Below are 12,983 nucleotides of genomic sequence, written 5' to 3' on the forward strand. Positions count from 1 at the left end.
GGTTCTTTGTTTCTATTATAAAATTGTGCAAACAGGTAATTTTTCTCCTCCACCGATGTGCGTTGATGAGGCAGCAGTGATGGGCACTGTTAGGCAGCACTGAAGGGCACTGATAGGCAGCACTAATGAGGTGGCATGGATGGGCGGCACTGATAGGCAGCACTGATGATGGGTACTGATAGTCAGCACTGATAGGCGGCACTGACTGGCGCAACTGTTGGGCACTGACTGGAGCAACTGTTGGGCACTGACTGGCGGCACTGCACTGATGGGCACTGGTGGGTGGCACTGGTGGGCACAGGTGGGTGGCACTGGTGGGCACAGGTGAGCGAAGCTGGTGGGTGGCACTGCTGGGCACAAGTGAGCGAAGCTGGTGGGTGGCACTGCTGGGCACCAATCATCAGGGCACTGATCATCAGTGCCCTGATGATCGTTGCCGATCCCTGCTCTGACAACTGCCGGTACTCAGCAGTGCTTTCCTCACGCTTTGACAGCGAGAGGAAAGTGCAGCCGAGAACTGGCAATTGCATTTCCCTGTGATCTGTGCGTCATTGTACACGGCTGATCATGTGGTAAAAGGCCGCTGTGATTGGTATTTTACCACATCACGTGATCAGCTGTGTCCGTAGGACACAACGATCACAGAGATTGCCAGGGGCGCGCAGGAGAGCGCTTTCTGGGAGGACGTCATATGACGCCCTCCTAGAACTGGCCGGCCGCAGTGTAGCCGTCATTCGGCTATCTGCGGTCGGCAACTGGTTAAACCTGAGTGTGACCTTTGAGCCCATATCGATTATTTATATATAACTATAGCTTGAATATGTTTTGGCAAATACCTGAACAAAAACTAAAATTGTGCCTGTGTCATCTCCAGCTAGATCTAAGTTGGTACATATTCCTGATGTGGTGGATTGTTCATGCTGGATTTCTTAGATATATATATATCAATATATATATATATTTTTTTAATTGGATATCCGGATGTTTATTTGGTGTACATTGTTTCTATATGCACGTTTGTTTTTTTTGTAGAATGGTGAAACAAGCACGAGTTATTTTTGATACAATTATTATATTCTATGGATAAGTCTACCACTGTAAGCCTCGTTTGTAATTTTTGTAACCGCTTTTTACCAAATCTCTGGGCTTTACCCATTTGGTTTGGGTTTTTTCTGTTCATATAGCTTACGTGGTTACTATGGCAAAAGTTAGAAAGTGAGCAGGACTAGAAATTATGTAACTTAGCTGCTACCCTCATTTTTGTCTTAAGGTTAACCTGATGTATTGACAGTCAATCTCATTTCTTGAGGCCCGAAAATGTCAGGACAGTATAAATATCCCCCAAATGACCCCTTTTTGGAAAGAAGACAGTCTGAGGAATTTAGTGGAGGCACGATATTTAGAGTCATGGCGAGTTTTTTGAAGTTGTCATTTTTTGTCATAATTTTTTGCAAAATGAAGGAATTAAAAAAACATCTTTCACAATTTTTAACAAACTGTCACCAGTGCACTACAGCATCATCATACAATTGGTGTGGCCGTGACCAAGGACACTAACTGGTGACAGTACAAATAAAAAAAGTGGAAATAACTTGTTTTCCATTTTTTTTTTCAACAACACTGTGACCAGAGCAATACAATGTTACCACAGTAACAATGTACTACTCTGGGGAAGTGATCAGGATATTTTTTTTTTTTTTTTTTTACACATCATGATTGCATATAGCAGTGATTGTCATTGCTATAAGCAAGCATTTTACTGAATGAAACTGATTCATTCAGTACGTATTGTTGTGAGTAACTGTGATTGGCCACAGTTAATCACATGGTTCAGATGGGCCCTGTCTGTACCATGTGATCACTGTGAACAATCACAGCAATCACAATTGTACACAACGAATGGCATGAAAGGAAGCCATTGTTTATAATTGTCAGTGGGCCAGTACAGTAATCTGTCATTGGCTGCATCCAGTGGATACAGTGGGTGACAGATCGCACCTGCACTGTTGCACACAAAGCATGTTTCGAGAGAACGTTCTAGAACATTCACCCAGAACGAAGAAAGTCCCGCTCAGTCGTCATATTACAATAGGCCGGACAGGAACTGGTTAATTGGCTTGTGTGAAAGTTACAGCATCTACATACTATAGCATATATACTGGAATTTACGCAGCTATAGTGCTATATTGTATGGTAAGTGAAATCAGTGAGCGCTTCAATAGCAGCTATAGCACACAAAGGCAACCAACACATAAACCTCATAAATATATGTATAAAAAGTGCAGTGCTACACGTTTTATACATATATAGTGCTATATTGGTAATGGCGGTGATCAGCAACTTATAGTGAGGCTGTGAGAGCATGGTGGGTAACCTGGCGCTAACAGACCCTTGCTGAGACGTACGCGGACGTCCCTAGTGACACTAATACAGTGATCAGATATAATACTGTACATTGTACTCATGATACGGGAAGGGGTTAACATCAAGGGGTAAACTGTGTGCCTAACAAGTGTAATGTGTGTAGATTTTACGAACAGATCTGGCTGTTTTTTCCTCCCAGCTTTTCTGTGCTGTGATTGGACACAGACAATCAGCAGATTTCAATCATAAATCATTGGCTGAAAGCTGCTGAGAAAATCGAGCTGTGTGCAATCACAGCGTGGGACAGCACACACACACAGTGTATATAGAGATCAAATATAAATTAGAAGGATCCTTTAACATACTGTATACATTACAAAAGGTCATCATATAAGCTGAAATCCCGATGGAACCCCAACACATCTTATTGCCGTACAGCAATCTTATGTCCTCCTTTACCTGTTTCTTTCAAATGAAGAAATAGGAATCTTTTAATAGAATATAATTTTCTCAAGGACAAAAGGACAAAAAATAATTGCCACTTTATAAGGTACAAAAAGCTCTGTGGAGAAAGCACAGCAACATTGACAAACCTTCTCCTCAGGTCAGCCAGCTCAGCATTGTCTATTTCCACAATGACATTGGTCCTCTCCTGAGGAGCTCCAGGAGGCACCTCGGTCAGACCATCATTCTGCAAGAAAAAGAAGCATGTTAGCTATTCACTGGACAAAGAGAGACAAGTCCTGGATGAATCAATACATGGCTTCTATACATTTATGTACAGCTCTGTGTGACAAGAATACCATTCATAGAATTGTATAGGAAACCAATAAACTGCAACCATTACCATCAACCACCATAGTTCTACAACGTACACATAGGTGCTGAAATTATTTCTTTCACTAAAGGAAATGTATTGGCCAACATTTCTGAACCTCACTACAGTCACCTTTTAAATTAAGGGGAAATATTCATATTCACCAATGTGCTTTAAGGAATTATGCCACTTTTAAAGGAAAGCACCCTTCATTGTGTCTTCCTCTATGTGGTATCATTCTTCCATCCTGTATAAGTATTCAACTCTATCCAACCAATCTTTTATTTTTGGGGGTTCTGTTATTTGCCAATATTTAGGGATAAGACTTTTGGCTGCATTTAAAAGATGAAATAGCATCATATTTTTTATATTTTTTCACCAAAAGCTCTGATTTATAAAATAGACAGGTCCATGGGTCCACTTATTTTCTGAATCTCCTGTATATATTGCATCTCCCTCCAAAACTCCTGTATTCTGGGACACTCCCACCAGATGTGTGCCATTGTGCCCTTACTTCCACATCCCCTCCAACACTGGGATGGGGCCTCTGGCCTAAGTTTATGCAAGCACATTAGGAGTAATATACCATCTTACCAGACATTTATAATTCATTTCAACTATATTCATATTCACTGCCCCATGTGTTAAACTAAACATTTTACTTTTTTGTTGCTCATTCAATTTTGTTCCAAGCTCCACCTCCCATTTCTCCAAAAACTTTGGGGATACCAATCCCTCTATTTGGACAAGAATTCTATATATCCTGGAGGTAGTGTGTTTTTTTATTCTATTCATACTCAACAGTTGTTCTAAGGGGTACATTTCTTCCTGTGTTCTTGTAGTTGTTTTTAACCACATTTATTACACAGTTCATTTTAATACTACACTAAGCCCTTCTGTGTCTCCATTTATATACTTTTCTCTAGAGAAGCTTCATCTCCAACAGCTGGCAGCTATCTGGTCTACAGCCCTTGTGGACTTGTATTCAGACTTTGATTTATGAATTGTACCATGGACTACATTGTGTTTTGAAGGACTGTTTCATACGATTTTCAGATCCCTATTAGTGTCTCCCCTTCTGACTCCCTAAAGTGCCACTGAACCTCCTTGTTAGTATGGTCACACTCTAGTCTGCATTCCCCTGTATCCACCTTTCGGTTAAATTAAATGTGATAGGAAGCAATATGGAAACATAGAAAGAGAAGAAGGTGGCAGGTCACGGTGCCATGTACACTTGTGTTCAAAATAATAGCAGTGTGTTGAAAAAAGTGAATAAAGTTCAAAATCCTTCTAATAGCTTTTATTTCCATACACACAAATGCATTGGGAACATTACACATTCTATTCCAAATCAAAACATGAAGAAAAATAGATCAAATTTGTGTTGTTCCTCTAACAAAGTTGAAGAAAAGTGAATATTAGACGGTTCAAAACAATAGCAGTGTTTGTATTCTTCTTTACAAACTCAAACATTCACTATATAAACTGAAAAATGTTTGAAGATTTTGTTTTCCTTTGAATCACTTCATGAATATTTAGTCGTATAAGCACTGTTTCTGAGAACTGCTGTACATCTGTGTTGTATGGAGTCACCCAACTTCTGGCCCCTGTGATCAGGTATTCCAGCCCAGGATGATTGGACTACATTCCACAGTTCTTCTCTATTTCTTGGTTTTGCCTCAGAAACTGCATTTTTGAAGTCACCCCACAAGTTTTCTATTGGATTAAGATCCGGGGATTGGGCTGGCCACTCCATAACATCAATCTTGTTGGTCTGGAACCAAGATGTTGCACGTTTACTGGTGTGTTTGGGGTCGTTGTCTTGTTGGAACACCCATTTCAAGGGCATTTCCTCTTCAGCATAAGGCAGCATGACCTCTTCAAGTATTCTGATGTATTCAAACTGATCCATGATCCTTGGTATGCGATAAATAGGCCCAACACCGTAGTATGAGAAACATCCCCATATCATGATGCTTGCACCACCATGCTTCACTGTCTTCACAGTGTACTGTGGCTTGAATTCAGTGTTTGGGGGTCGTCTGACAAACTGTCTCCGGCCACTAGACCCAAAAAGAACAATCTTACTTTCATCAGTCCACAAAATGTTGTGTCATTTCTCTTTAGGCCAGTCAATGTGCTCTTTGGCAAATTGTAACCTCTTCAGCACATGTCTTTTCTTCAACAGTCGGACTTCGCGGGGGCTTCTTGCAGATAGCTTGGCGATCATTTTAGCTGAGCAGCCGATCATTTTCTGCACTTCTTTATGTGTTTTCCCCTCTACAATCAACTTTTTAATCAAGGTACGCTGTTCTTCTGAACAATGTCTGGAACGACCCATTTTCCTCAGAATTTCAGAGAGAAATGCACTGTAACCAGCATGTACAACATTTGCTGCCTTCCTTCCTTATATAAGGGCAATAATTGCCACCTGTTTTTCAAAGAATGAATGACCTCACTAATAGAACTCCACACTGCTATTATTTTGAACATGCCCCTTTCAATTAGTGATTCAATTACACAGAATCAGCAGCATGCATGTCATGACTGTTGGGTCTTTTGGATTTCCATTACTCTACTACACCTGCTAGTAAATTATTTGCTATGTAGAAAAATCATTTCTACCAAAAACAGAGATTGATCAGGTTAGTGATGTCTGACTGCTATTATTTTGAACACAACTGTAAGTCAGTATTCGTATAAACAGGACACCCTATGTTTGAGACTCATGGAGAACTCTGGAAATCTACAGATCATGCATACAGGCACCTAGAGCTCTCTGTTATACAGTCCAACAGTCAATTCTAGGTATGAAATAAATTCAATATGCTACAATGAACTGAAACAAGCTCTTACTCGACTGGTAACTTGTGAGCTCTGCAGGTCCCTCTGCAGTTTGTAATACTGATTCTGCAGGTCAGTGTATCTCATCTGTGTGTCTTTTAATCCCTGAGACACACTCTTCAGTTGAACTGATAACACGCTGTTCATCTCCATTGACTCCATGGCCTGTAAAGGAAAGTGAACAGGATCACTATCACTCGATCAAAGACTATACAGATCATTACATTCCTAAACCTGAACTCCAGGAATAATCATAATAATTTTTTTTTTTTTTAACTCACATTGGTCCAGCCAGGATACTTCTAATCTTTATTGCTCACATCTGGAAGGTCACTGGGGGAGACACAGAAATTCACTGTAGTAGCCTGTGTTGCATATAGTCAGTGCTGGTCTCTTTGAGGCAGAAAAAAGGGGCAGATGACATCAAGATCTTCATCTCATCCAATAAAAGAATGTCTTGTACTCATCAAAAATATTTCAAGACATTCTCTGAATGGCAGAGGTGCAAAGCAAGCAACTCCCTGTGTTCAATATACAGAAGGAAAATCGCTAGAGCAGAACTAGAAGGTCCAGCGGTGACTGTACGTAGTACAGGCTGCTACAGTGAATTCCCACCCAGCAGCCCTCAATGTAAGATATAAAAGGAATAGATGTATCCAAGCTGGACCAATGTAGGTTTTAAAAATGATCATTCCTGGCGTTCAGCTTTAAAGTGAAATGTATTGTGTTTATATACATTTTGGGTATTAAAGCCTGACTCCAGGCCGGACTATTATTTAAAGATTCCCTGAAGGTTTCAATGAAGCAGCTCTAGCTAATCTTCCTTTCATTGTCTCTGACAATAGATGCTTTTGACAACAAAATGTGCTCAGTCTTCCAGAACACCCACCATACTTTACCACAGAAGACTGAGGACATGATGTGAGTGCAGGGCCTATAGTCCCACCCTCTGAGGAAGCTTTACCATGGCACCTTCCACTCATAGTGAAATGATCCAGAGAGCGGCAGTGATGACATGATATCAGTGCTGCAATCTGTATAATCAAGAATTGCCAAGTGTCCTGAAAAGATCCAAAAAAGACCCCATGTGCCCATGACTGGCTGAAGACTTCTGAAAAAGGTAACTGTAAAAAATATATTTGAAATACAAACAAGGAAGCTTCAAAGGGTTTGTGGTAGTACAGATCTGGGTGCTAAGTTTAGGACTAAAAATTAAAATTTTTTAGGCCCTTTAATACCAGCTGAGCATCACTTGAATGCCAAGGTGTACCAGAGTACTGTTGCTGACAACATACACCCTACAAAAGTAATAGCCAAGTGAACCCGATAAAATGGCAACGGAAAGCAAATCATTCTTCCCTATGAATTGGAAGATTAAGCTGCAAAATACTCTGTGATAATAACATGGATCATCTGACGGCTGCATTTGCGTTTGACGTAAGACTCATTTTACCGGTGTTTTATTGTAATGTTGGTGCAGGATTTTACCTTTGCATTTATTTGCTGGATAATCAGATCTCTTTGCTGGATTTCCTGAATATATCTTTGCACATCTTGCTTAGCTGGTTCTTTGTTTTCCAGATGAGAACGTATTTTTTCTGGAGCTGCAGAGCTTCCCACCAATGTGAATTTCTCCACACCCTGGTGAAAGAATGCTTTTGTTTGTGAAGGATTTAAAGTGAACCTGTCATCAGGTAAATACACAGCAACTGCCATTGTCAGACACACAAGAAGCACACGCAAAAAAACGTATCCAGAATCGCATATGTGTGAACCATGGTGGCTCCATGCACACTTATTCATTTTGGGATCGCGGCAGAATCGATGTGATCCTGCCTGCGATTACAAAACACAGGTTCAGGTGTCATTATTTTCAATGGCGACTAAAACGAGGTGCAAATTTGTCACGATTGTCATGTGGCAAATCCCATCGCATGAAGCTCGTCTTCCAAAAGAAGCTTCTGCTCCTTTTCTGGGCGACAAGCTTGACATGATGTGAACTACCCCACAGTATAACGAACAACAATTGCCGCAAATCTCATCGCCTGATGCTTGCCACCCAAAAAAGCTCCTTCTTTTTGGGCGACAAGCTTCATGCGATGTGATTTGCGGGAAAAAAGCACCGCATTTTTTGACATTGAAAATAATGACACCTGAACCTTCATTTTGCAATTGTAATGTGTTTTGAGATTGCAGGCAGAATTGCAGCAATTCTGCCCCATTCCCAAAACGCCCAGGTGTGAACGGGGCCTAACGGAGTGGACACCGGAGCTTGATTTTGCCGTAGTGAGCTAGTAGTGAGTTCCCAAGTGCTTCCATGTGCGAGGGTAACTAGAGGGAATAACTTTTTTTTTTTCTTCTCATTGGGGCCGGCGCCTTTTTCACGTTTCTGCTGATTATTAAGAGCTAGACACTCCCCTTTCCTGTGAGAACCCAATCGTTAATCATTACACTGCAAATCTCTCCCCTCTCTGCTAGTCCCCGGGTGCGGTGCTGGAGACAGGCAGGGAGCGGAGAAGGAGATAAACAGCGCAATGTTACTATTAAACGTTTAAGTTGCCAGAAAGCCTCTTTCATTTTTAAAAGCCCCAGATATTCCTAAAAGCACCTCAGATTTAAATACAATTTTCTTTAAAATGAACATTTTTTTTTTATCAGGACAAGAAGATTGGGACTCCGATTTAGTCCCTTGGACAAGTAGTTTTTTGAAAAACGTCCACACCTCTGCATGGTTTTCTAGTCTCATTACTTCATTCAGCTTGTGGTTGAAGCATCAGCAGAGGCCTGAACATCCACCCTGTATTATTAAACCTCTTCACGCCGGCCGCACACAAAGGTGCGGCCTCCCGGCGTCTGGGCCTAGAAACCGAGCGGCTGCACATTTGCGTGCAATTAACAAAAAACATATGTGCTGAGAGGGGTTAAGGAGGGAATATCCTCAACAGTGAGATGACCATCAAAAAATAGAAATGGCAAAAGCCACTATCATTAAAACCATTTTAAAATCCTTTTCAACAGGATAGAACTCAGAGTTTTTGGGGAATGAATACTTTTTCAGGGTGTGGCCAATCATGCAAGGCACAGTTAATTTGCATGTACAAAGGAAAAGTCTTTTTTTAGACTTCTGCTTTTGATTGACTAGGTGATCGCAGCAGAAGTGGGAGCAGGTACCTGTCAAAATCAGGTACCTGCTCCCCAAAGGTGCCAATTCCTCACAGGGAGTGGGGGACCAGTACTTAAAGTGGAACTTCTCCTTTTGGGTGGAGCTCTGCTTTAAGGACACACTTGGGAGTCCCAAAAAGTGGACAAGGTGCACTGGGGGCATCCCAGCAAGGCTTTTGCCAGTATCCATTCACCTGAAGGTAGCAGCAAGTAACCCATGGTATAAGACTACCAAGTCTTGTACAACTAAGATATACAGTTTTAAAGCTTTTTTTATTCTTTTATTCTGGATCCCGATGCAACTGATCTCTGCCAGCTTCTGTTTTTGGCTTTTAGAATGTAATACTAGGTAAAAAAAAAAAAAATTTCTGGAACTAAAAAATCAAGTCATCAAAACAAAGACTAAAGCCCTACCTTTCCTCCATGTAACACACCGCCAAATACTGCAATTTCCTGGTGTTTGTGCAACTCTGCAATCAGCCTGTCTTTATCAGCAAGAGTGGTGTTAAACTGAAGACGAAGGGATTGTGCTTCAGCTACCAGAACATTTTTCTCAGCGCTGAAAAGAGAAAAACATAAAATGAGCAAGATACACTAGTTTGTTTAGAAGTGGAATCAGAGAACAGTGACCCAAGCAGCCACAAAGACAAATGTATTCAGATGCAATTTTGTTTTATCCTGCTGCTTTTGAAAGGCTAAACAAAACACAATTTAAACAAACAACGAACACGCTGAAAAATAACCTAGACAACACAATCTATGTTACACAAGCTGTAAAGAACTGTCAGAAATCTATCAAAACGAACTCATGGAAATATGTGCCAAACAAAGCACAATGTAAAATGCAGGTGTTTAGTATTAACAAGGCGTGCATTTTCTTAGTTCAGGAAATAATCTATACTCCAGCATCCTCACAATAAAACCACAGGAGCTATTACAGAAAAAAAAAAAACAATCCTCATGCTGCATTCTGACAAGGGTAGTATGAGCAATAGGTCTGGTCCTTAACACCCCGGTCACATCAGGTGCGACTTGGCAAGCAATTTTCATGCCATGCGACTTGCAAATCATATGCCAAGTTGCACCCTGCAATTAAAGCAGTTAAATCAGTGCGGTTCTGACTTGGACGGAGCCGCACCGATTTCTAAAGTAGTACATGCATTACTTTTGGTGCGATTTGCATAGACATCTGTGTCAGATGTCTTGCAAATCGCACCTTAAATCGGCAGCTCACCCGACTTTGAAATCGTACGACTTACAGTGAAGTCACACAATTTCAAAGTCAGGTTTGATGTGACCGGGGGGTAAAGCCCTGTAGATACAATGAGAATATCAGAGGAAGGATCATCCAGTTTTTTTTTTTGCATGCTAGTCTCATATTGAAAGTGAAGCGGTTACAAAAATTCTTGTATGACAGAACAAAAATGTTAAAATGATGTAATGTATTATATTGTATTTGTATTTTAATTTCAGATGAAAATTGTGCGGATTACACAAAAATCGTACGATCTGGTATCATACAAGAAAAATATTCTGCTTGTCCCTTTGAATAATTGTGTGCTGACAATCAGATTATTGTATGATCACTTTAGGAGCGGTATTTTTCGTACGATTTTCTGACTGTGTGTACTAGGCTTTAGTGCTACTAAGTAGAAGAAGAACTGCATCAACCAGTAATGTGCATACAAGAACCTGACTACCTGACTAATCATCTTACTTCTATGTAACGTTTAAAAGGGTCAGTCCAAAAAAAGTTGTAGATGAAACCGGTTTGGTTCTAATACACCAAATGGTTTAGGGCAACCTAACCATCATAACTATAAAGGTTTATTGGACATCCCATTTCCAAAACCATGGGCATGAATATGGTACTCCTCTTTTGCAACCCCCAGCCTTCTGGGAAGGCTTTCCACAAGATTTTGGAGTATGTTTGGGGAAATCTGGGAAGTTGCATACTTATGTTTGAAAATATCTGGTTTTAATTTGCTGTACCAAATCATGCTAAAGGTGTTCAGCGGGGTAGAAGTTAAGGGTCTAGGCAGGCCATGCGAGTTCCTCCACACCAAACGGATCTCATCAAATCTTTATGGAGCTGGCTTTGTGTGCAGGGGCACAGCCATGATAGAACAGAAACTGGCCTTCCTCAACTTTTGCCACAAGACTGGATGCACAAAAAGGTTTAGAATGTTTTTTTGTATTTCAAATGTTTGTTGGGATTTCATTTTGTGTATTAAGTTTCAAAAGCAGAAAAACTAAAAGAAAAACCATAAAGTCCTTAAAGCAGAGTTCCACTCACCCTGTCAAAAAAATAAGCCAGTAGCTACAAAAACTGTAGCTGCTGACTTTTAAAAAACAGCCACTTACCTGTCCCTCGGTGTGTCCCCTGCAGCCCGTTTCACCGGCCATCCTGTATTCCAGGAGGTCGGCATCTTCAGTGTGGGCACCCAGCTGTGATAGCTTGCAACTTCCCAGCCGGGTACCCACTGCACATGCGCGAGTAGCGCTGCGCTTCATGAATGGTCCTGTAGTCTTCTGGGACCTGTCACGTGTCCCAAAAGACTGCAGGGAGAGAGGGAGGACCCCTTCTGTTTATGATCGCCAAGGTGATCGGACCGGAAGTGGGTACCTGTCAAATTCGGGTACCAGCTCTCCCCCCGCCTCCCAAAGGTGCCAATACTTAATAGGGAGCGGGGGAGCAGTCCTCAAAGTGGAACTTCTCCTTTTGGGTGGAGCTCCGCTTTAAAGTACTAAAACAGAGCTGGCCTAGATACAATCCATCCTTCATGCTTGCAAAAACTATAACATAAGGAAATGCACCCAGCCCACCTCAGCGCCAATATTTGTTGATGGAGATTACATTATTATATGTACCTGGCTCTGAAAAGATCCCTTCGAAAAAGCCAGGTACATATAATAGGTGTGATCATTTAGAGATCCCTTTGAGAAGATCCAGGTACATATAATAGGTGTGATATTGGATATCCACACACTTTTGGCCACTTGGCGGTTGAGTTATTAAAGGCAAATACACTGTTCACTTTTATGTAGCAAGGGAAGTTTCTACAGAACTTTCTGAAAGTAGTAAAGGTTCACTTTGCAAAGAATACCCAATCATATGCAAGGGAAGGAAAAAACAAAAAAACAACAACAACAAAAAAAAGCCAGCATTTTTGCTTGCACATGATTGGACAATGGAAATTAGCAGAGTTTCACCTCATACACTAAGCTCTGGGGATAACTCCCTTGCAAAATGTACCAACAATCTATTTCTCTTTAGTAAATCAACTCCATAGTGCATGCTTCAGATACTCAAACATTGAGATCCCTTTTAACATACTTCTTTTCATGTCCCCCCGGGAATGTTAGGTGTTCCAGCAAATCCTGTGACATTCTCTATAAGATGAACCCCTTCCCACCGAGTGCCTCCCAACACTTTAAGAGTTCTAAAAGCCACAAGGCTGAGAGAGGCATTCGGGTCATGTGACCACTGTGATTGGCTGTCACATGATCGGCCAGCTCCTGATCACAAGTATGCATCAGGAGCTTAATGATCTACCGTGAGCACTCTCGCAGCACAGCAAGTTGTTTACACAGGGCCACATACATGCGGCTGCACTGCATTAAGTCCCACCCGCCAAGAGGCCGCATATATGCGTACGGGGTGGTGGGAAGTGGTTAAATAATCACATCCAGCAGGTTGAGTGGGTACCCTTTATAATTTGCCCAGCAGGTGTGCAGAATTGGGAATTTAGCGCGAAGGTCTCACCAAGATAGTCCCAAGAGATAGAAAAGACTG

The 12,983-nt window shown here is 41.3% G+C and overlaps 1 protein-coding gene across 4 annotated transcripts in view; it reads right to left on the reverse strand.

Moving 5' to 3' along the window:
* Nucleotides 1-12,983, reverse strand: part of LOC149456718 (uncharacterized) — a 147,384-nt gene that overhangs the window by 21,587 nt on the left and 112,814 nt on the right. For 3 of the 4 annotated variants that reach the window (XM_089684608.1, XM_089684607.1, XM_089684606.1), the window contains exons 23-26: nucleotides 9,602-9,746; nucleotides 7,514-7,666; nucleotides 6,038-6,190; nucleotides 2,958-3,055 (exon numbers count right to left, since the gene is read on the reverse strand). In XM_089684608.1, the coding sequence (XP_089540734.1) occupies nucleotides 2,958-3,055; nucleotides 6,038-6,190; nucleotides 7,514-7,666; nucleotides 9,602-9,746 (549 nt within the window). The remainder of the gene's footprint in view (nucleotides 1-2,957; nucleotides 3,056-6,037; nucleotides 6,191-7,513; nucleotides 7,667-9,601; nucleotides 9,747-12,983) is intronic. The other variant, XM_089684609.1, reaches the window with a different exon arrangement.

Source organism: Staurois parvus, unplaced genomic scaffold (assembly GCF_062004578.1).
Source record: "Staurois parvus isolate SC_StPar_1 unplaced genomic scaffold, SC_StPar_1.0 ptg000350l, whole genome shotgun sequence".
NCBI lineage: Eukaryota > Metazoa > Chordata > Amphibia > Anura > Ranidae > Staurois > Staurois parvus.